The following is a 25,063-nucleotide window of genomic DNA, read 5'->3' as shown; positions in this document are numbered from 1 at the left end:
AGAAAGTTGAAAGTGAACATAGAAAAGAGTAAGGTGATGAGGGTATCAAATGATTTGGATAAAGAAAAATTGGTTATCAAATTGGGGAGGAGGAGTATGGAAGAAGTGAATGTTTTCAGATATGTACTTGGGAGTTGACGTGTCGGCAGATGGATTTATGAAGGATGAGGTTAATCATAGAATTGATGAGGGAAAAAAGGTGAGTGGTGCATTGAGGTATATGTGGAGTCAAAAAACGTTATCTATTTAGGCAAAGAAGGGAATGTATGAAAGTATAGTAGTACCAACACTCTTATATGGATGTGAAGCTTGGGTGGTAAATGCAGCAGCGAGGAGACGGTTGGAGGCAGTGGAGATGTTCTGTCTAAGGGCAATGTGTGGTGTAAATATTATGCAGAAAATTCGGAGTGTGGAAATTAGGAGAAGGTGTGGAGTTAATAAAAGCATTATTCAGAGGGCAGAAGAGGGGTTGTTGAGGTGGTTTGGTCATTTAGAGAGAATGGATCAAAGTAGAATGACATGGAAAGCATATAAATCTATAGGGGAAGGAAGGAGGGGTAGGGGTCGTCCTCGAAAGGGTTGGAAAGAGGGGGTAAAGGAGGTTTTGTGGGCTAGGGGCTTGGATTTCCAGCAAGCGTGCATGAGCGTGTTAGATAGGAGTGAATGGAGGCGAATGATACTTGGGACCTAACGATCTGTTGGAGTGTGAGCAGGGTAATATTTAGTGAAGGGATTCAGGGAAACCGGTTATGTTCATATAGTCGGACTTGAGTCCTGGAAATGGGAAGTACAATGCCTGCACTTTAAAGGAGGGGTTTGGGATATTGGCAGTTTGGAGGGATATGTTGTGTATCTTTATACGTATATGCTTCTAAGCTGTTGTATTTTGAGCACCTCTGCAAAAGCAGTGGTAATGTGTGAGTGTGGTGAAAGTGTTGAATGATGATGAAAGTATTTTCTTTTTGGGGATTTTCTTTCTTTTTTGGGTCACCCTGCCTCGGTGGGAGACGGCCGACTTGTTGAAAAAAAAAAAAATTAGCTTTAATCTACAAAATAAGAAATGTTTGTTTGAATTTCAGCATTTTAATTTCAGACATTTTTTACTGTTACTGAGGAGATCATTTAACCCTTTGACTGTCGCGGCCGTATATATACGTCTTACGAGGTACCGTGTTTGACGTATATATACTCATAAATTCTAGCGGCTTCAAATCAAGCAGGAGAAAGCTGGTAGGCCCACATGTGAGAGAATGGGTCTGTGTGGTCAGTGTGAACCATATAAAAAAAATCCTGGAGCACGCAGTGCATAATGAGAAAAAAAAAACTCCGACAGTTTTTTTTAATTAAAATGCCGACTTTGTGGTCTATTTTCGTATAGTATTTATGGTTGTATTCTCGTTTTCTTGGTCTCATTTGATGGAATGGAAAACATATAGAAATAGAGGTGATTTTGATTGATTTTACTATAAAAATAACCTAGAAATGGAGCTCAAGGTAGGGGAAATGTTTGATTTTTGCCAATGTTCAAAAGTAAACAAATGATGCCATTGTCCAATAAATGTCCAACTAGCCATTCTAATATGCAGTCATGAATGGGTTGTTGTTATTTATACAATTATTACAGTATTGCAGTAGTCTGCATAATAGTAAGTCTTTTATTTTTTGTTTGAATAAAAATTCAAAATAGAAAGCAAGAGTAATATCAGAGGGGCCTGGAGACATGACTGATGAGCAAAGAAAATGTTATTTTAGAGCCAGGAATGTCTGCATTGTTCATTCTGGACCTTGTTTTGAAATTGTCATTTTTTAGTTTTTGTGAAATTGGCCAAATTGCAAATTTCTGACCACATTATTAGGTAGTTGAAATCGGTAAATGGGCAGTTTCTTGTACTCAATCGATGGAAAAAATGGAGTTCTAAAGAAATAGCTATGAGTTTGGGCGACTGGAACAAGGGAATTAGCCGAAAATAGGGCTCAAAGTGGGCGAAATCGCCGATTTGTAAACAGCACCGAGGTCGCTAACTTCACGAGAGCATAATTCCATCAGTTTTCCATCAAATTTCGTTTTTTTTGGTGTCATTACAATCGGGAAAAGATTCTCTATCATTTCATAAGAAAAAATATTTTTTTTTTTTTTTTAAATTTTGCGACACCAGGAGACACCTCAGGATTGGGGGTTGCGACAGTCAAAGGGTTAAGTTGTATATTCATTTAGCAAAGTTTCTATGGCAGCTTTTCCTGTTGTGGAGAAAATAGTTCACTTTCACTGGGGATATTTTATGATGTTTGGTCTGTGGTACTACTTGGTGGTTTGCTAATTATTTATAACATTGCACATAAGGTACAGTAGGGCCCCACTTATACGGCGGGTTAGGTTCCAGGCTATCGCCGGAATGCAGAACGCCATTTTTTCCATTTATAAATGCATACAAATGCCAGACAACAAGTTTACACTAAATTATGTTAAGTTAGTAATAGAACTAGGAATTAAAAACACAGTAAAAAGTATAATACATAGTACATTCGTTATTTACCCTAAAGTATTTGTAATCTTAATGTAGGGTGAGAGGTGAGTAGTACATGTACTTATTTGTAGGAAGTCAGGTGTAGGTAGCCCTGGCTCCCCGTCTCATACTTAATATACGATATTTAAAACAGCCCAGAGAGTTAACATACTCATACAGTACACTCATTATTTACCTTAAAATATGTGTAGTCTTAATTTTGGAAGAGAGGCGAGTAGTACTTATTTGTAGGAAGTCAGTGTAGGTAGCTGGTAGGTGTAGCCTGCCTGGGCTACACCTAGCGGTTACCTACACTGTGGTCCAGAGCCATATTATTAGCATCAACATACCTTGTTCACTGAATTTAATCGTTTTTAACAACTACCTTTAGATGCCATCATAAACGAAGGGATAAGTAATGAATAATTCATGCCAAAAATTGTAAACAAAAGCAGAGTGGGGGAGTGGCTCACCCAAACGCAGATTCATACACGTTTTCTCTGGTGGCTGAGCAGAGAAAAAGTAGTGTTATCCCTCCGCCCGTCAGTGAGAGCCAACTAGTTAATGAAAGAGTAGAGAACGAGAGAGAGAACAAGATACAGAGTTCAGACAATGTAAAAACACAAACTGAACAGGTAGTGGGCGATCACTTGGTCAGGCGAAATAAATGTGTATTAATGTGTGCGTACTTTTAGTTCATTCATGTACGTTTGTAAGAGTTTGTAAAACTTTTACCTTAAATATTTTTTATTATAATAATTACCTCACAATACAAATACTCTTACATTGTGTACAAGTTGTACAAGTTAGTACAGAATAAACAAACAGCAACACTCCCATTCTCATGCCACACACCATTTTTAGAGTGAATGATATTATTAGTCATAATAAAAAAGAAGTGCTAAACCCACAAGGGTCGTGAATTGCTATATATAGTGAAGGCATACGAAAGGAATGTTTTTCTAGTTATCCTCCAGTATTTGACTAGAGAAAACGTAATTCTTCTGACTACCTACACAGCCGCTTTGTAAACAAATCTCATATTTACATCAATTTTTATTCTGTGAGTGTATGTATCATGTTTATATGCTATGTAACATGTTTCTTATATAATTTTGAAGAAAATATCATAGATGGATTACTGAAAATGTCTATATTAATGTAAAATAACACATTTATTGTGCCCAAGAGTGATAATTATGTAGTCTTACTGTGGCGTCATGAGTAGAGAGATTCTTAGCGATTTTAATGTGTACCTGCACACCAGCACAGTGTGTAAGTATATTTAGGTACAGGTACATAAGTATAATTATGAGAGTACACATAAAATACGCAATAACTTTAAAACACTTGAAATTTTGGAAAGTTTCTAGACATAATAGATGTGGTCATGGAGAATGTAAACAAACCAGGTGGGGCGTGCCGTATTTGAAAGACCGCTTGCCGTTTAGCAAATTTTGGTCATAAGTTGACATCGCCATATTAGCGGAATGCCGTAAGGCGAAACGCCGTAAAGCGAGCCCTACTGTACCGTACAATATCCTTTCAGGGAGTGCTATTTTCTAGTTTTTCTTTTGTATCCATTTTGCTCTCCATATTCTGCTTAATTTTTTTTTTTCAATATAAATACTGTCGCAGCCTTCATAATTTTTCTTCATTCTTATAATGTATCTACAGCAAGCTTTTGTAGTAAATAAACCAACACATCAATACAGCCAACTGTCAGTAAATTTTCAGCAGGCTCAGGTTTAGAAATCGCAGTATATTTGGCGATGTTTCAAAATTTGTAGTAACTACAGGAGAAGGCCTGTGTAGCATTATCATAGGTTGTTTTACACAAAGAAATGTTTGCCCTGAAAGCAAAACAGGGCATTAATACTTTAGATTGTTAAGAGATACTAGTGAGTATTAACTGTTGGTAAAGCTTACATGTTATATAAGCCTTCGAAAAAGTATACAAGAACCTACTTGAGGTTTTATCAGGCGTTTAATTTTTCTATAGGTTGTATACTTATATAGTAAAAATTACTTAATATGGGGTTTTTACTGACTTGCTAATCTCCACTTGTCTTACATGACGTGAAAGGAGTTTCATTGCATATCAGTGTCTTTTGGCACAGTTTGAATGGCAAAGTTCTGCAGACATTATTTGTTTTCCATGTTAGGTTGAATGTAAGAACTTCATCTTTTCAGGCGGTGCGCTTTGCCCGCGAGAACATAGTGTTGGCCACAAGCTTTGGTGGAGGAGTGCTGTTGGGTATTGCTTCTTCCTAGACCCATTGTAAGTCATTTTAAGTTTATACTGCGCATATGAAAAAAACTCAAATTTTAGTTATTTACAGACTGAAATGTAAGGATCTTAGTTGTGCCTGGCTATCAAAACTGTTTTTCCCTTTTGAACAGGGAAGGAGATTCCAGATAAAGGTAGGCCTGACATTACTAATATATCAGCTAACACACTGAATACAGTACCAAACATTTATTAAATATTGTAGGATATTATTCAGTGATAGAGATGCCTGTAATAGATTTTATTCATAGCAGCAAGCATTTACAAAACTTTGGGAAGCATTTTGATTGTATGATGGTAACAGAGATCCTTCAGTCACTAAGATACCATTGTTATTATTTTGAAATACTGTATGAATTACATATACTATTTATTATTCTTGAAGCTTTACCTTTATTAATACAATGTTAATTATAATACTCCATTATGTTGCACTGTTGTAGAGTAACAGCATGAATGTTAAGGCATAGACTTTTGTGATTGTCCTTGTGGCTCATTGTTGATGCAGAATTGTATTAAATTTTGTGGCTTCTTTTGCATGTCAACTTGTTCTGTAAACATTGCTGTGTTGCATGATAGTATAAAAGCTTAAGTATCTTTACTTCATTTTTTTAATATTGCTTGTACAGTACAGCAGAACCTCTGGTCATGACCATAATTCATTCCAAAACTCTGGTCGCGACCCGATTTGGTCGTGACCGGAACATAATTTCCCCATTGGATTGTATGTAAATACTATTAATCTGTTCGATTTTTAAGCACAAAAATAGTTAATTATACCATAGAATGCACAGTGTAATAGTAAACTAAATGTTAAAAACCTTGAATAATACTGAGAAAACCTTGAACAACAGAGAAAACTAACATTGCAAGAGTCTGTTCTAGACCCCTACGAACCATTTGCTGTAAACAGTGTTCCCCCCCCCCCCCCCCGAGTTTTAAGCACAAAAAATACTCAAAGTTTGAAAAATCCTTACTTATACAAAAAATGCACAGTTTAATAGAGAACCTTAAATAACAGAGAAAAAAATATACTGTAACCAAGAAAACTAACCTTGCAGGAGTCAACTTCTGGCTTGAAGGAAGTGAGAAGGAAGTTACTATTTTGAGGGATAGTCTACCTCTGCAATGGAGGGACATTCTCCTTTAGGTGTTTTCTCTCGTTTAGCTGGTGGACCAAACTTCACCATTAACCAGTCTAATGTGACTTGTCTTCCTTCGCATCAAAACGTTACTGTGAAGGCTTACTCGGCCCTGTAACAACTTCAGTCAGTATTACCAAGGCTGGCTCCTCCTCAGGAAAATTAATGAATAGAAAAAGAAATAATAACAGACAAACATAAACACTTTATTATTTAGAAAATATAAAATATAAAACATTTAAATATGAAATATTAATCCTACATTAAAGAAAATTAAAAATATAAATGATAACTGAATTCAACGCTAATATAAATATATATATATATATATATATATATATATATATATATATATATATATATATATATATATATATATATATATATAAAATATATATATATATATAATATATATATATATTTATAAAATATATATATATATATAATATATATATATATATATATATATATATATATATATATATATATATATATATATATATGTAAAATATATATATATATATATATGTAAAATATATATATATATATATATATATTTTACATATATATATATATATTTTACATATATATATATATATATATATATATATAAAATATATATATATATATATATATATATATATATATATATATATATATATATATATATATATATATATATATATATATATATATATAAAATATATATATATATATATATATATATATATATATATATATATATATATATATATATATATATATATATATATATATATATATAATATATATATATATATATATTTATATATATATATATATATATATATATATATATATATATATATATATATATATATATATATATATATATATATATATATATATATATATATATATATATATATATATATATATATAAAAAATATATATATATATATATATATATATATATATATATATATATATATATATATAAATAAATATATATATATATATATATATATAGAACTTGGGTGTCTGGTGTTGGTAACACTGCGTGTTGTTGAAATCGTAGCCGTTGCTGATGATGGGGGGGGTTGCAGGTGTTGGTGACAACCCACCGGCTCGTTCTTCAGATTTTATAGCCGTCAGTAATCCATCCAGCTGACAGGAAAGCAGGTTCTTTACCACTGCAATGATGAGGGGTTATATCCTGCTACTTGCATACACAAACAGGTAAGTGGATCAAAAATGGGACGTCTCAGAACGTTAGTCCGTCTCCTTCAATTCTACTCGTTGGTTGGCAGATGACCCTCTCTGTCATTCCAAGCTGTAAAGAGAGACAGATTACCCACTGCTTAAGAAATCACTCTCCATGATAAGTATAATACCTAAAAGATGTGGTGATTATTAAAACATTTAACACATAAAGACTGAAAGGACTAAGTTAATTATTGGTCAAAAGTGAAGCTTTCAACCAATAAGTCCACTAAAATATGATCAGGCATGTACTTACTGTAGTGTTGGAAGCTGTGAGTCGAGTGATTTACTGTTTGACCGGAGCCCCACACGTCACCTTTCGGGGGGGGGGAAGAGGGAGGGGAAGGGATAGCGGGAGCTGGACTTACCCTACCTTAACAAGCAGCTGGCAATCAAACTATCACTTTCGGGGAGGGGGGAAATAGCGGGAGCTGGACTTACCCTACCTTAACAAGTAGCCGGCAACGAAACTATTGTTACTATATACTCCCTCGCTACTCCTATCTATTGAACTTTTCCCTCACACTCCCCCATACCAAGACTTAGTCAAGGAGTATAAGAAGAATAGGCGAGGAAAAAATTCTAACAGGTGGAAGTCGCGTAAGGCAACAAATCTTCTACTGACTGTCACGACTTAACCAGTCAGAGAAATAATTGGATGAACCATTGATATACACAATATGGAACTTAAAAGCCTGGAGTGCCAATGTCCACCTCAAGAGGCGACTGTTGGTTCCCTTCAAAGTTTCTAGGTATATCAAAGGTTTGTGGTCCGTTTCTAAAACGAATTCTTTTCCCAGTAGATAAGATTTAAGCTTTGAGATACCCCACACAAGAGCCAAACATTCCTTTTCTATGGTGGAGTATTTCATTTCGGCGGGAAGGAGTTTCCGGCTTAGGAAGCATACAGGGAAGGGAGTACCATCATGGTATTGTAGTAACACTGCACCTAAGCCAGTATTGGAGGCATCAGTTCTTAAAATGTTTTATTAATATCTGGAATCTTAAGTATAGGGTCTTTCGAGAAGATACTTTTAATCTCATTAAACTTTTCCCGAGCTACGTCGGAAAGTTCAAGAGGTTCCTTCAGACTTTTTAAGGAAGTCGGATAAGATGCCTGTAAGATCAGTAAGGTTCGGGATAAACCGTGCATAAAAATTTACAGAACCAATAAAGCTACGCATGAGCTTCTTGGTTTTGGGGAATTTAAATTCTAATAAAGCTTTGATCTTACTGGGGAGAGGCTGCAAAGAGTTATTAGAAAGTATCAGTCCAAGATATCTAATCTTGTTATACCCAAGGAAGCATTTCTTCGGCTTGGCAGTGAGGCCATGTGAGCATAACCTACGCAAAACTGATGTTAATGTTTGGATATGTTCGCCCCACGTGGATGTCATTACGTAAATGTTATCAAAATAAACTGAAACATTTGGCATATTACCCAAGACCTTTCTCATCAGTCTCACGTAGGTAGCACAGGCAGTTGCCAAACCGAAGGGCATAGTTCTATACTGCATCAGTCCTTGGTGGGTAGGAAAAGCGGTGTACTGCTTAGAAGAAGGATTTAACATTACTTGATATGCCTGCGCAATATCAATCTCTGAAAAGAAGGAAGCGTCATAAAATTTATGTAGATCGCTATCTATTAAGGGCATAGGCTCAGCATCCCACAGAGTTATAGCATTAAGGCCTCTGAAGTCAATAGCAAGTCTATATGAATTATCCTCCTTCTTAACCATGACTACTGGTGAGCAATATGCAGATACTGAAGGTTCAGTGATCTCTAGTTTTAATAATTTGTCTTCCTCTCGGTCAAATGCATCCCTAAGGTGAACTGGAACTGGGTATAATTTCCGTTTGATCGGATTGTCCGTCAATAAGTCAATCTTATGGACTACCGTGGCGGTAACACCTGGAATATCAGTAAAGACGTCTGAAAAGTTACTCACACATTGAAGTAGTTCATGTTTCTTATGGTCATCCAAAGATTCATTAATATTAATGTTGGTTGTGCCCGAGTGGTCAAGAGTCACCAAGTCATGTAGTTCTTCATCATAGTCTAAGTTAGAGGTGTCAATTATGCACACCTTACATTCTTCAGTTGTCTTATCAAGTTTGTGTGGAAAAACTAAGTCAAAGTTATTAAGGCAGTTAACCGAATTTCTTCAGTAATATTTCTTAAGGATGTTGATATGATAAAGCTTAGGTTTCCCCTTGACTTCTATGAGGTAGTTAACTTTCCCACAAATTTTTAATACTTTATATGGACCTTTCCATGCTACTAATAATTTATTTGACTTGATAGGCAAAAGTACCAGAACTTCATCCCCTACTTTAAAACTTCTCTGACTTTTGGAATCAAAATAGGTTTTGTACTGGTCCATTGACAAGCTTGGGTTTTTCGAAACTATGTCAGAGGTCTCCTCAAGTTTGGATCTAAGGTCAAGGAGAAACTAGTAAGAAGACTGAACCTCAGCATTTACCTCCTCATTAGTCCATAAGTCATGAAGGATGGACAATGGACCTCTGGCCTGTTTACCATAGAGAAGTTCAAAAGGTGAAAACCCCAAAGAGTCACTGGGAACTTCCCTCATGACAAACAAAGCACAGGGTAGGTAACGATGCCACTCCTTAGGTTTAAGGGAGCAAAGTTTCCTTAAAATGGACTTGAGAATCGAATGCTGGCGCTCAATCCTCCCATTACAGCTGGGATGATAGGGTGTGGTGAAGAGAGGCTTCACTCCCAGAAGTTGGTAGAGATGTTGTATTAAGTCAGATGTGAATTGTGTCCCACGGTCAGACAAAATTTCTCTAGGGATGCCCACTCTGGAAAAGATGGACAAAAGGGCTTCAGCCACCTCTGTAGTAGTTATGGTCTTTAAGGGTACGGCTTCAGGGAAACTTGAAGCATAATCAACTAATGTTAATATACAGTGGACCCGCGACCAGCGATGGCATCGATTAACGATAAATCTGACTAGCGATACATTTTAACGCAAAAATTTTGCCTCAACCAGCGCTTAAAAACCCGACCAGCGCTATTCGTTCCGTACCATACACGTCCACTTTGGCCTGAGCGCGCCTCACTTGTCCCTTGGGTGCCAGTGTTTACAAGCCAGCCAGCCACCGCGGTCGCTTCCAAACATATAACAACTGGAACATTTCATATTATCACAGTCTTTGTAGTGATTGCACCTGCAAAATAAGTCACCATGGGCCCCAAGAAAGCTTCTAGTGCCAACCCTACAGCAAAAAGTGTGAGAATTACTATGGAGATGAGGAAAGAGATCATTGCTAAGTATGAAAGTGGAGTGCATATCTCTGAGCTGGTCAGGTTGTATAATAAACCCCAATCAACCATCGCTACTATTGTGAACAAGAAAACGGCAATCAAGGAAGCTGTTCTTGCCAAAGGTGCAACTATGTTTTCGAAACTGAGATCGCAAGTGATAGATGTTGAGAGACTGCTATTGGTGTGGATAAACGAGAAACAGATAGCAGGAGACAGCATCTCTCAAGCGATCATATGTGAAAAGGCTAGGAAGTTGCATGACGATTTAATTAAAAAAATGCCAGCAACTAGTGATGTGAGTGAATTTAAGGCCAGCAAAGGTTGGTTTGAGAGATTTAAGAAGCATAGTGGCATTCATAGTGTGATAAGGCATGGTGAGGCTGCCAGTTCGGACCACAAATCGGCTGAAAAATATGTGCAGGACTTCAAGGAGTACATAGACAGTGAAGGACTGAAACCTGAACAAGTGTTTGTGACGAAACAGGCCTGTTTTGGAAGAAAATGCCAAGCAGGACGTACATTACTTAGGAGGAAAAGGCACTCCCAGGACATAAGCCTATGAAAGACAGGCTTACTCTGTTGATGTGTGCCAATGCTAGTGGTGATTGCGAAGTGAAGCCTTTATTGGTGTATCACTCTGAAACTCCCAGAGTGTTCAGGAAAAACAATGTCCTCAAGGCTAATTTGTATGTGCTGTGGAGGGCAAACAGTAAGGCATGGGTCACTAGGGACTTTTTCTATGACTGGTTACACCATGCATTTGCCCCCAATGTGAAAAATTACCTAATTGAAAAGAAATTAGACCTTAAGTGCCTCCTGGTATTAGACAATGCTCCTGGTCATCCTTCAGACTTGGCAGAGCGACTTTCTAGGGACATGAGCTTCATTAAGGTGAAGTTTTTGCCTCCTAATACCACTCCTCTCCTGCAGCCCATGGACCAGCAGGTTATTTCCAACTTCAAGAAACTGTACACAAAAGCTATGTTTGAAAGGTGCTTTGTAGTGACCTCAGAAACTCAACTGACTCTAAGAGAGTTTTGGAAAGATCATTTTACCATCCTCAGTTGTGTAAACATTATAGGTAAGGCATGGGAGGAAGTGACTAAGAGGACATTGAACTCTGCTTGGAAAAAACTGTGGCCAGAATGTGTAGACAAAAGGGATTTTGAAGGGTTTGAGGCTAACCCTGAGAATCCTATGCCAGTTGAGGAATCCATTGTGGCATTGGGGAAGTCCTTGGGGTTGGAGGTTAGTGGGGCGGACGTGGAAGAGTTGGTGGTGGAGGACAGTGAAGAACTAACCGCTGATGAGCTGCTAGATCATCTTGAACAGCAAGAGGGCAGACCTGAGGAAACTGCTTCGGAGGAGGGGAGAGAGAAATTGAAGAAGTTGCCTACTTCTAAGATAAAGGAAATGTGTGCAAAGTGGCTTGAAGTGCAAACCTTTTTTGATGAAAATCACCCTGACACAGCTACTGCAAGCCGTGTTGGCAACCTGTACACTGACAATGTTGTGAACCACTTTAGGAAAGTCATAAAGGAACGAGAGGTACAGGTATCTATGGACAGATATGTTGTGCAACAGAAGTCCAGTGACTCTGAAGCTGGTCCTAGTGGCATTAAAAGAACAAGGGAAGTAACCCCAGAAAAAGACTTGCTGCCTCAAGTGCTAATGGAAGGGGATTCCCCTTCTAAACACTAACACCTCTCCCCTCCTCCCATCCCATCAGTCATCACCAGATCTTCAATAAAGGTAAGTGTCATGTAACTGTGCATGTAATCTTCAGTTTGTGTGTATTAAAATTAATATTTCATGTGGTAAAAATTTTTTTTTTCAATACTTTTGGGTGTCTTGCACGGATTAATTTGATTTCCATTATTTCTTATGGGGAAAATTAACTTGACTAACGATAATTTTGACTAACGATGAGCTCTCAGGAACGGATTAATATCGCTGGTTGAGGGTCCACTGTATATCTATGTCCCCCAGATGAAAGTGGAGATAAAGGACCAACGATGTCAATAGCTACTCTTTCAAAGGGTACCGTAAAGATAGGCATTTTGACCATAGGTACTCGCCGGGTACCTCAGGAGGATGACAGTTGGCAAACTTTACATGATCTACAATAGGTAGTGACATCTGAGGACATTTTGGGCTAAAAATAGGTTTCCCTAATTTTATTTAAGGTTTTCCGGTGCGGGAAATGTCTGGCCACTGGTAAGTCATGAGCCATTTTAAGAACAGTCTCTCTGCATTGACTTGGAACAACTAAGATGAAATAGTCTATCTCATCTGAATTTAATTTGAATACTGACTTATACAAGATATCCTTTATATATTCAAATTTATATGAAAAGTTTTTCCTTTTAATAACTTGATTTTGTCTAGCTGCATTATGGCAATTCTGAAGAGAAGGGCAATTACGTTGTAAATTGACAAAAGAGTCCTTCGATATATCTAAAGGCTTAAAGTCAGGGAAAATTAAAGGATGGACAGTAGGAGAAGCCTGGGCTTTGGTGTGAGCCCTAGTCAAGACATTTATAGTATCAGAGGTGATATCTTCACTTTCATCTAACAAGTGAACCGGTGATCCTACTACCTCGCTTTCGAGAGTAGTATCACTGGTTTTTAATCCCACATGAATCTCGCGAGACATTGTCTCATCTGAACTTTCGAGGGACTTCTCTGACTCTACAGGAAGAGGATCTGAAAAGCTTATGTCCACCTTTGGCGATGAAAGGTCAACCTCAGAAGGAAGAATGGCACCTTTTACATTACCTATTAGTACGGAGCAAGAAGTGATGGGAGCTAGTACGGCTTCAGACCAACCTGTGAACCATTTAGACCTAATGTAACAACAGATGGTAGGAAAAGTGTCTGTACAGCCCAAGTAGTCTGAAAGTATAGCAGAGGAATGAGTTTCTTTAAGATTAGGGAACAGCTTATCAGAAATGACTATACATGTGCATCCAGTGTCTCTTAAAATGGTAGATACATTAAGTCCATTAACTGTTCCTGAACAGAAGGGTGCTTGCTCATTACAGTCTTTAAAACATCTTCCAACTTTTTGGACCTTCTTAGAAGGACAGTCTGGACGTTTATGTCCCTTAACGCCACACAGATGACAAACAGGAATAAAAGAAGTCATTTTACTTTCCACTAGAGGCTTTGATTTCTTAAGATCTGGTGAACCCTTCTCCCCTCAGCCCTTTCTAGTTCAGTCTCTTGCTGCCCTTTACCCTTTCACCATCCACTACCCCGCTGTTATCTGTAACCTATTACTCATCCATCTCCCTTTTGCCACCTGATGCCCTTGCTTCCTTCCTGCCCTGCAGCGCTGTATAGTCCTTGTGGCTTAGCGCTTCTTTTTGATTATAATAATAATAATAATGGTGAACCTTTGCCCTTAGGGTTCGATCCCTTTAGGTCTTTATAGGAATTATGAGCCTCAGCATACAAGTCAGCGGCCTCAGCAACTTCCTCAGCTTTAATCAGGTTATGTTCTCTGATGAATGTTCTTATCTGGTGGGGAAGAGCTGTCAGGAACTGGTCAGCAACCATGAAGTCTCTAAGAGATTCATAACTGTGATCAATTCCTGAACACTCTTATCCAAAAGTCGAACAAACGAAAGAGTGTTACTTGTAACTGCTGAAAGTTCTGGCTAGGCTGTAAGGTGGCATACCTGAAATCTTTCCTGTAAGAATTTGTGGTTTTTTGATATGCTTTAAGGATTGCCTTCTTCAGTAGGTTATAATTACATATGATATCCTGCAACAAAGTTGCATAGATATTCAAAGCTGTACCAGAAAATAACATTCCTAACCTGGTAGCCCAGGTGTCAGCAGGCCATTCACAGAGGGTAGCGGTATTTTCAAACCTGATAATGTATGAAGTTATGTCTTCCCCCTCTGTGAAGGGAGGTAAATTAGGTGTTGGAATATGTGTACTAGCTGCACGTTGTTCCATTACTCCTTCCTCTAATTGCTGTTGTGAGAAAGTTAACTTTTTATTCTCTAATTCAAGGCGAGCTTTTTTGAGCTCGCGATCCTTTTCTCTCTCTCTCAACTCATGTTCTCTAGCTATTTCCTCACGTTCTCTAGCTCTTTCCTCACGTTCTCTAGCTCTTTCCTCACGATCAAGTCTATCATGCTCTTTTTTGTCTTCTTGCTCTCTTTCTGTCTCTTTGCTTTCTCTTTCAATTCTCTCTCTCTCCTTTTTCTCCTGTCATTCCCTTTCTGTCTCTCTTCTCTCTCAATTCTCTCTTTCAATTCTTTCCTGGATCTTAGCACTAATGAAAGATTCTAAATTTTCCCCTGTTATTCCTAACTTACTTCCAGCGTTCATCCAAAACTGGTATTCCTCCATACTTGCAAGAACTTAAACTACCAGGGGGAAAATGAAACGGGTCTCAAAGAAAAACGGAGGGTTCAATTCCTGCTCCGCTCAAACTGTAAATAAACCAGAGGGCTCGATCCCTGCTTCAATTAAACAATATGTATTATAGAAAACGAAGGGTTCTATGCCGGCTCTGAGCAAACAGTAAGTAGAATGGGGTCACTTGACCATCCAATCTTCTCACGAACAAATCAAGAGTGTCCTACGACAGTTCCCTTGATAAAATAGAGCTCAATGAAACAAATTGTCACTGGAAAATCTCGGGTCCCTAGAGTCTAATCCTCCAAAGTGTTTCAACAAAAAGGTGGCAGAATTAAATATTATATCCTGCCTGACTTGACTTACAATAAATTGAGACTATAACAATCACCAAATCTTTTAAATACCTGTACTGTAGTCCTACCATAGAGAATGATTACTCATGGCTGGTGGTAACCATCTGTGGTATGCGGCGTTGAAGTTCCAATGGTAGATTCGAGATGGAATTGAATCTTGATTCCGTAGAGTTGATCCTGGCAAGGTCGCCACTTGTGAAGGCTTACTCGGCTCTGTAACAACTTCAGTCAGTATTACCAAGGCTGGCTTCTCCTCATGAAAATTAATGAATAGAAAAAGAAATAATAACAGACAAACATAAACACTTTATTATTTAGAAAATATAAAATATAAAACACTTACATATGAAATATTAATCCTACATTAAAGAAAATGAAAAATGAAAAATATAAATTGAATTCAACGCTAATATATATATATATATAACTTGGGTGTCTGGTGTTGGTGACACTGCGTGTTGTTGAAATCGTAGCCGTTGCTGATGATGGGAGGGGGGGGGTAGCAGGTGTTGGTGACAACCCACTGGTTCGTTCTTCAGATTTTATAGCCGTCAATAATCCGTCCAGCTGACAGGAAAGCAGGTTCTTTATCACTGCAATGATGAGGGGTTATATCCTGCTACTTGCATACACAAACGGGTAAGTGGATCAAAAATGGGACGTCTCAGAACGTTAGTCCATCTCCTTCAATTCTACTTGTTGGTTGGCAGGTGACCCTCTCTGTCATTCCAAGCTGTAAAGAGAGACATTACCCACTGCTTAAGAAATCACTCTCCATGATAAGTACAATACCTAAAAGATGTGGTGATTATTAAAACATTTAACACATAAAGACTGAAAGGACTAAGTTAATTATTGGTCAAAAGCAAAGTTTTCAACCAATAAGTCCACTAAAATATGATCAGGCATATACTTACAGTAGTGTTGGGAGCTGTGAGTCGAGTGATTTACTGTTTGACCGGAGCCCCACGTGTTACCTTTCGGGGGGGGGGGGGGGAAGAGGGAGGGGAAGGGATAGCGGGAGCTAGACTGACCCTACCTTAACAAGCAGCCGGCAATCAAACTATCACTTTCGGGGAGGGGGAAATAGCGGGAGCTGGACTTACCCTACCTTAACAAGTAGCCGGCAACGAAACTATTGTTACTATATACTCCCTCGCTACTCCTATCTATTGAACTTTTCTCTCACAGTTACAGAAATTAGAGACGACGTTATTGTTCATCATGTTCAACACTGTAACAGTTTTGTTGGGGTGGTTCTTCTCAAAGAAATTTTGGCACTCATTCCATTTCTGTATGATGGCTTTTATCACACCACTTTTAATCTCCTCCCTTCTTTCTTCTTCCTCCGATAACTGCTCCTCAGTGAGCACCTTATAATGCTCGTTCTGGAGTTCAGCAAGTTCATCTGTTGTCAGTTCCTCCTCATGATCCTCAACCAGTTCCTCGATGTCATCACTGTCGACTACAAGACCTATGCTCTTGCCCATGGACACAATCTCCTCCACAACAGAGGTCTCAAATCTTTCGAAATCTCGTTCAGGCCATAGTTCCTTCCACGCTGAATTGAAGGTCTGGTACGTGACGCTTTCCCAGGCTTTGAGGCTGATGCAATGCACAATATTGAAATGGTTCTTCCAGAACTCCTTTACCATAAAAGATGTCTCCTTAGTCACATTAAAACACCTGGGGAAGAGTCCCTTAATGTACAGCTTCTTGAAGTTGGAGATCACTTGCTGGTTCATGCGCTGCAGAAGAGGAGTCGTGTGTGTGTGGGGGGGGGAGAACTTGACCTTAATGAAGTCGTACTCAATGTCCATATTGTCAACCAAAGGAATTCACAGCAAAGGAACGCACATCTGACCGAGACCGACTACAAGGCGAGGGTCTTTGTTAGGTGTACACAAACAGCAGGAAGTGGGGAAAATTGGCGTGTGCAAAAATGGCACTGAATGTGAAAATTGGCACCTGATTGTGTGTTCATGACCAGATGTACAAATTTAGTGAATTTTTTTGGTTGTGACCTCTTCAAGGGGGGCTCCTTGGCGTGGTGAAGAGGCTCTTGGTCTGAGGAATTAGACCTGTTGGTCTCCTTCCTCAGACCAAACCTAATTACCCCCAATCCCCCCTTCTCCCTATCCCATCCTCCCCTTTTTACTTTCCTCCTCCTCCCCACCCCTCCCTTTTGCCCTTCCTTTTTGGCCTTTGGGATTTTTTCCCACAGGTGCGCTAGTTCCTAGGTAGGGGAAAGGGTACCAGGGTCCATCCCATTCTGTTGAGGTTTTTGGCGGTGGCGTAGTTTGCCGTGGAATCTGGATTGCCTGGGGATGTCCTGATCCCTCTCCGGTATCCCGGAGGGTGTCTTTCAGGTGACAGGTGTATCTGGAAGCCACCTTTCAGATTCTAGGGGTGGTGGCTGAAGGAGGTATGCTTTGTGGCGGATATCCGGCCGCCCTCTCTTTTGTCCACCGAGGTAGCTCAGCAGATGTGAGGTTGCTATCCCGGATTGCTGGTTTACTGGCATGATGGGTAGGGTATGGCACGGGTTCCATGCTGCATCTGCGCTACTTGTGGTGCTGAGGTCCTCTTGGGCACGGAGAGAGGTTTCTGACCCTTTCATTCCTCCTAGGAACTATCCCTCCCCAGTCCCCCCTTTTTTATTCTTTTTTTATTTTCTTTTCTTTTTTTTTTCTTAAAAACAAAAAGAAAGAAGTAACCTAACCATGGAGTACCCGATCCATGACCACGCTACCCCCGGGCCCCTTATTGTTACCGCACCCCGTTCTGACCTTGCCTCGTCTTTTGGCCACTCTTTGGACACTCCTAGGGCCCCTGTACCTCTTGCTGGTGCTGTTTCCTCACCCGCTTCAGGTACCGGGGATTCCACTGACTCCTTCGATTTGTCTGACCTCCGCTCTCCTTTGACTATGCTTCCGGCTTCTCCCTCTACAGTGCGGCGATTTTCGAATCGCTGGCCCGTCCCACATCGGACCAACTCTGCTCCCACTTCTAAACGTCAACGACAATCTCCTAATGATGTTACTTCGTTACCTTCCCTTTCTACTCGGAAAAGACCGACACGTCATGCACTCCCTCTCCACACTCAGTTTCAGACCACACAATAGACTAAATTCTTTACATTAAGACCGGCTTCTTCTACTGCCTATCTTTCTGACCATAGTATTGGCAAAGCGCTCCTACACCACGTTGGTAGAGACATTTCCTTTTGTGCTCTTAAGAGTGGTACGCGCATCATCACAGTCCAGAATTCTACCCAAGCTCATGATCTTTCTCTTCTTTCACATATCGATACTATTCCTATCACTATCGAAAAACATCATTACCTCAATTCTTGTAGTGGTACTGTTATTCTGCCCCATACCATAGTCCAACAGAATTTCCAGACATGTGGCGCTGACATTCTCGAACAGCTGGAACTCCAAGATCTCCCAATTCTCAAGGTAGACACTTATGTTCTTCCTGCCCGCGGGCGAAGACGATACCTTTGCAATGTGGCTCGTTTAACTTTTGACAGCCGTGAACTCCCATCCTCTGTTTATGTAGCAGGACATCAGTTACAAGTTCGGAAGGTGATCCCTACACCGCAACAGCGTAGGAATTGCTGGCGATTTGGCCAGCCAGCAAAATATTGCAAATCTATAGCCAAATGCCCAGTCTGTGGTGCCGATGACCACATAATACGTCTTGCAGTCAAACTCCCTCTTGCCTTAATTGTCATGAGGCTCACCCTTCGTACTCTCACCGTTGCCAAGTCTACTTAAATGAGCGAGAAATTCGTTGCCTCAAAGAGGCAGAAGGTCTCCCTTATGCTGTGCCGGTTTCTCATCTCCGCCTCCAAGGGAGACTGCCCTGTGTTTCTTATTCTCGTGTTTCAAAGCGTCCCCCCCCACTTCTGGGGTCCCATCTTCTGCAACCTCTGCGGTTGCCAGTCCCATAGCCCAACTGTCTACGGTAGCTTCCCGCTTTTTTCCTTGACCACTTCCACTCTCATTCTCATGCCATTGCAGTGTACACAGATGGCTCTAAGTCTTCTAATGGCATAGGGTTCGCAGCAGTGTTTCCGGACAGCGTTGTACAAGGGCATTTACTATCTTCGGCTAGTATCTTTACTGCTGAATTGTATGCCATTCTTGCAGCACTTATCCATATTGCATCTATGCCTATGTCATCATTTGTGGTTGTCTCAGACTCCCTTAGTGCTTTACAGGCTATACAGAAATTTGATACACCTTGCCCCTTAGTCCTCCGTATCCAACTTTGGCTATGCCGCATCTCTTCCAAGCATAAAGATATTGTTTTTTGTTGGGTCCCTGGTCATGTTGACGTGCAGGGCAATGAACAGGCAGACACTGCTGCGCGGTCAGCAGTACATGACCTACCAGTTTCATATAAAGGTGTTCCATTTACGGACTATTTTACTGCAATAGCTACCCACCTTCACACCCGTTGGCAACAACGTTGGTCTACTCTGCTCGGTAACAAACTTCAATCTATTAAACCGAGTATAGGTTACAGTCTGCTCGAAATGCCTAGCCAGGCTAGGTGTCCTAGTGGCCCCCCTCTGTAATTAGTATTTTATAACATGTAAACCCCACATTGTAACCCTTATAGAGAATAAACTTGAACTGAATTGTCACTAGTGTCGAGGTTGGGAGACTACTCTCTCCTGTCTTCGCATTGGCCATACTCGTCTTACTCATGGTTATCTCATGGAGAGGCGCCCTGCTCCTCTCTGTGAGAATTGTCAGGTTCCATTATCGGTTAGCCACATTCTATTAGACTGCCCACTTTATCAACGAGCACACAGAATATACCTCCGTCGTCTTTGCTCCGCTGCTCTCTCTTTACCTTCCCTTCTCGCTGATGGACCCACCTTTCATCCGGACTCTTTCGTTGACTTTTTGACAACTGACTGACTTCACAAACTCTGATGATACCTTCAGCCCTTTCTACCTCAATCTCTTGCTGCCCTCTACCCCTGCACTATCCCCTGCCCTGCTGTTTTCTGTAACCTACTGATCATCCCTCCCCCCTTCTACCGCCCAATACCCTCGCTTCCTTCCGTACCCTGTTGCGCTGTATAGCCCTTGTGGCTTAGCGCTTGTTTTTGATTATAATAATTTTGGTTGTGAACTGATTTGTTCGTGTTTGGAAGTGTTCATGACCAGAGGTTCCACTGTGTATGGATTCGGGTCCAAGGATGGGTATTAGATACATAGTTTTATTGTGAGTGATATACTGTACTATAGAAAAGAGGAAACCATGCTGATCATTGTAGGTATAATTTTTTAGAAATATATAAAGGGTCATTATAATATTGAACAGTACATTGTATATATAGGGGTTTTGTCAAATGTACCATGTGGTGGTGAAAAACTTTATCTGGGTACAATTTTACTAAATTTTTGGATGATTACAAATGTCTTTCATAGTAACGTGTAAGTAGGATCATCCCAAAAAATAAGTGACTTTTAGGAGCCTAATTATTAGATACAGTAAAAATCAATCATAATTCCTAAAACAAAAATAAAAGAATGAATCATGCATGACAGAGTTATAATAAGAATGGATAAAACCAAAATAATAGTAAGGATGATAAATCAAATTCATGAGAATGACTTGCATGAGCATTAAAAATGAGAAACCTGAATATAAGCTATATGAATATTATATAAATTACTTTCGTTTCTGTTGCTTCATTCATTAAGTACTTTTTAATTCTATTCCAAACTGGCTTAAGCTGAGACTGGCCATGACATTGACAGCCTGTTCTGTTTCTTTATTGCTGTGGAGTAGGTGTTTGAAGCCTGACCACCTATTGTAGGTACAATAGAAGTGTTCACTTTCCCTGGTACAGTAGGGCCCCACTTATAAGGCGGGTTAGGTTCCAGGCTACCACCGTAAAGCGATTCTTCCTTTTTTTCAGTTTTAAATGCATATAAATGCCTGATAAGATGTTAGCACTATCGTATGCTATTAAGTTAGCAATAGAACTAGACCTATAAAAAAATAAAAAAATAAAATGTATACTTATACAGTACACTCATTATTTACCTTAAAATATTTTTGTCCTTAATGTAGGGTGAGAGGCAAGTAATACTTATTGCAGAAGTCAGGAGATGAAATCAGACTGCTAGCTTCAAATTTATCTTCAGCAGATTCCTCACCTCTCCCTTCATAGATATGAAGATTTTCATGGCCTTGGACTGGATATTGGCTCAGCTTAAAAGGCATGTTTTGACTAGTTTGATCTTCGGCCCACATCAGTAGAAGTTTTCTGTCAGCAATAAGGTTATCACATTTTCTTATAACTTTAGTGTTCACTGGTGTAGCACTTAATTCCTTGCCAGGGTCCCTCATATAGATCTGTCATTAGCTACATCTTCTGACTTTCACCATACTTCCTACTGCTTTGTTGTACTTGGAAACTATTCATTACAGCCACATCAGCATTTATTGAGGAAACAAAACCAGTGATGGACACTAACCCATCTTTACATTCTCTCCTTCCACATTCTACTATAAATAACAAAAAAAGGCACAATAGTGACTGGAACGATACACAAATAACCCGCACATAGAAGAGAGGAGCTCTCTTCTATGTGCGGGTTATTTGTGTAACATTCTAGTATGTCTGCTCCTACACATTGTCTTCTTGGAGTTCTTGTTAACTCATTGATATCACTACACATCACTGATGATCATATCCCATAAACACTGCCTTTGGCATTGTTTTCCTACTTAATGCTAATGGTTTTATTCGTGGAATATGAGAGGATACAGTTTTCTCCTATGTTTCTATTTACAAAAAACAAAATTATGCTCCTTCTCTCCAGCTCTGTTATTGCAGTCACTTGATCCTTTTTCTCAGTGAGACATTTGAGTGTACATCTTGTGTATGTTGATATACCTTATTCTCAGCTTTTCTTTTGTATTCCATTTCATTATATTGTGAAACATGTCTATTTTGGCAAATGGTACACAGTATGTGATTTGTATCTTTCTCCTTCACACCCATTGTCTATTATATAAATTTAATTTTGTTAAAAAAAAAAAAAGAAAGTGGGGTGACAGTATGTGTGGGCATATTTAAAAATTTGCAGCAACTTATTTAATACTATATAAGCATATTTTATTACACAAGATGAAATGCACTGTTGTAGAAACATTTGAGCTAATTGAATATTATATTTATATTTGCCATTCAAAGTTTTGCTTGTGTTCCCTACAGAATCTACTGAGAGATGCAGCTCGCCAGATGGATAGAAAATTAGAAAAGGCTGCAATAAAGCTGGACCGCAAATTAAATAAAGTTGAGCAAAAGGCAGAATCATGGGTAAACAAAAGAATGAAATCAGCACAAAAGGCATACAGGAAATATGTGCTTGGGGATAACAGCACATTTACTGTAGATGAACTGTATATGCTTAATATGTACATAATGGCTTTTTCTGCTGGTACAATGTTAGGAGTTGGAATGGCAAAGATGCTTTAGGCATAAGGAGGTTTTGAGTGTCATACTAAGCAGCATTGTTTATTTAATGCTGACTATTGAACACTTGTAGTATATGTATGCTGTAGCACACCCATTATTGGTATAATATCAGGTATTGGATAACAAAGTATTAATAATAGGATTTATTCCTAATACTGTGCTACATTATCTTAATCTCTTTATATTAGAGACTTGCATAAATTTTAAGGCGTGTGTGTGTGTGTGTGTGTGTATTGTACCATTATGATTGTGCTGTATATCAGTAATGTCTTATGACTTCCAGTGGTATTAACCAGGAACCTATCTGTAGCTTTGAAGTGACATTGGTCATGTCAGTGTAGTTATAAGTAGCCTTTGATAAAAATTGTGATGGAAATGATACCACTTCATAGCTCAAAATAGATTACCAGTACATTATAATAGGTTTTTAAGATTCAGTTGCAATGTTATTTGCAAATAAAGCACCAAACATTAATTGAATTGAAATATGAATTTACTTAACATTTCTTAATGATATTTATTTTAATCGTGAGACTGGCTGCATTTGCTTGCTGGGAATTGTTGACTTGGATTATTATTATAATCAAGGGGAAGCGCTAAACCCGTAGGATTATACAGCGCCCAGGGGGGGATGTGGAAGGCATTCAGGCTTAATTCGGGGAACTGGAGCACAGATTCAATTCCCTAAATCAAGAGCCCCTCACCAACATCAAGGAACCTTCCATGAGGGGTTGTTGACTTGGAGTTGCATAATTTGTACAATGTGGAGTTACTGTGATCTTAAGCAAATAGTGAATGTTTCTCTTGGGCAGTAAATAAGCAAAAGGCCTTTTTGTCAATTGTGTTAGCTGTTTCTCCAAAAGATTTGTGATAATGATAGAATTACTATTTTTGCCTAAGTGATATTGCTATTAAATATTTACGAGTACTTTGCTGTACTCGGTACAGTCTAGTCTGTTGTATTGATTTATTATATAAAATTATTATATAGTCTTTCATTGTCCTTGTAGTAGTCATATTATTATTATTATAATCAAGGGGGAAGCGCTAAACCCGGAGGATTATACAGCGCCTGTGGGGGGGGGGATGTGGAAAGTATTCAGGCCTATTCCCTACAAATTTAGTGTATCCCACTGTTAAAAAAAAAAATTGTGGGCACCTACACTGTGTAATGATAATTACATAATCCAGTGACCTTACTGCTTCTTTTTGATGATTACATATTATAAAGTTAAGCTCTAAGCCCAAAAGTGTCTACATTACGAAGATTATTATTATAATCAAAAAGAAGCGCTAAGCCACAAGGACTATACAGCTACATTACGAAGAAATACAAGCCAAAATGAGCAAGACGGTCAGTGCAGTCACTGGAGGACAAATGTTGAATGCTCACCTGTTCTGCCTTGATGAAATCTCTCTCCCAACAAATTATGGTCATCTTTTAACTCTTGGCCTTTCAACACTTCTGAATTTTTCCTTTTGTATTTTAACCCTTTGACTGTTTAAGTCGTATATATACGCGTAAATTCTAGCGGCTTCAAATCAAGCAGGAGAAAGCTGGTAGGCCCACATGTGAGAGAATGGGTCTGTGGGGTCAGTGTGCACCACACAAAAAAAAATCCTGCAGTGCGTAATGAGAAAAAAAAAAATTTTTTGGATTAAAACGCCGACTTTGAGGTGTATTTTCTTATAGCATTTATCGTTGTATTCCCGTTTTCGTGGTCTCAGGTGACAAAATGGAAAACATATTATAGAAATAGAGATGATTTTCATTACTTTCATGATAAAAACTACCTAGAAATTGAGCTCAAAGTAGCGTAAACATTTGATTTTTACCAATGTTCAGGAGAAAGCAAATTACACCACACATCCAATACACATCAACTGGGGAGTCTAATATTCTTTCACTAGTGCACTGATATTATTTATATTTTTACAATAATGCATTAGTCTGAATAACAGTAAATTTTGTATTTTTTTGTATGAATATTATTATTATTATCAAGGGGGAAGCACTAAACCCGGAAGATTATACAGCACCTAGGGGGGGATGTGGAAGGCATTCAGGCTTAATTCGGGGAACTGGAGCACAGATCCAATTCCCTAAATCAAGAGCCCCTCACCAACATCATTTGTATGAATAAAAAATCAATATAGAAAGCAATAGTAATATAAGAGGGGCCTAGAGACGTGACTAATGAACAGAGGATATGTTATTTTAGTGCCAAGAATGTCTACATTGTTTATTCTGGACCCTATTTTGAAATTGGCATTTTTTTTAATTTGCATGAAATTGGCCCAATTGCCAATTTCTGACCACTTTATTGGGTAGTTCAAATAGGTAAA

The 25,063-nt window shown here is 38.8% G+C and overlaps 1 protein-coding gene across 2 annotated transcripts in view; it reads left to right on the top strand.

Annotated features, from left to right (window-relative positions):
- The window catches only part of LOC128698077 (FUN14 domain-containing protein 1), a 90,842-nt gene extending 67,139 nt beyond the window's left edge, over window positions 1-23,703 (top strand). For both annotated transcript variants that reach the window (XM_053790169.2, XM_053790170.2), the window contains exon 5: window positions 22,454-23,703. In XM_053790169.2, coding sequence (XP_053646144.1) covers window positions 22,454-22,717 — 264 coding nt within the window. In that variant the 3' untranslated portion in view covers window positions 22,718-23,703. The remainder of the gene's footprint in view (window positions 1-22,453) is intronic.
- Window positions 23,704-25,063: the final 1,360 nt, after the last annotated feature.

This window comes from Cherax quadricarinatus, chromosome 58 (assembly GCF_038502225.1).
Source record: "Cherax quadricarinatus isolate ZL_2023a chromosome 58, ASM3850222v1, whole genome shotgun sequence".
In the NCBI taxonomy this organism is placed as follows: Eukaryota; Metazoa; Arthropoda; class Malacostraca; order Decapoda; family Parastacidae; genus Cherax; species Cherax quadricarinatus.
This window is presented reverse-complemented; position numbering and strand designations above follow the sequence as displayed.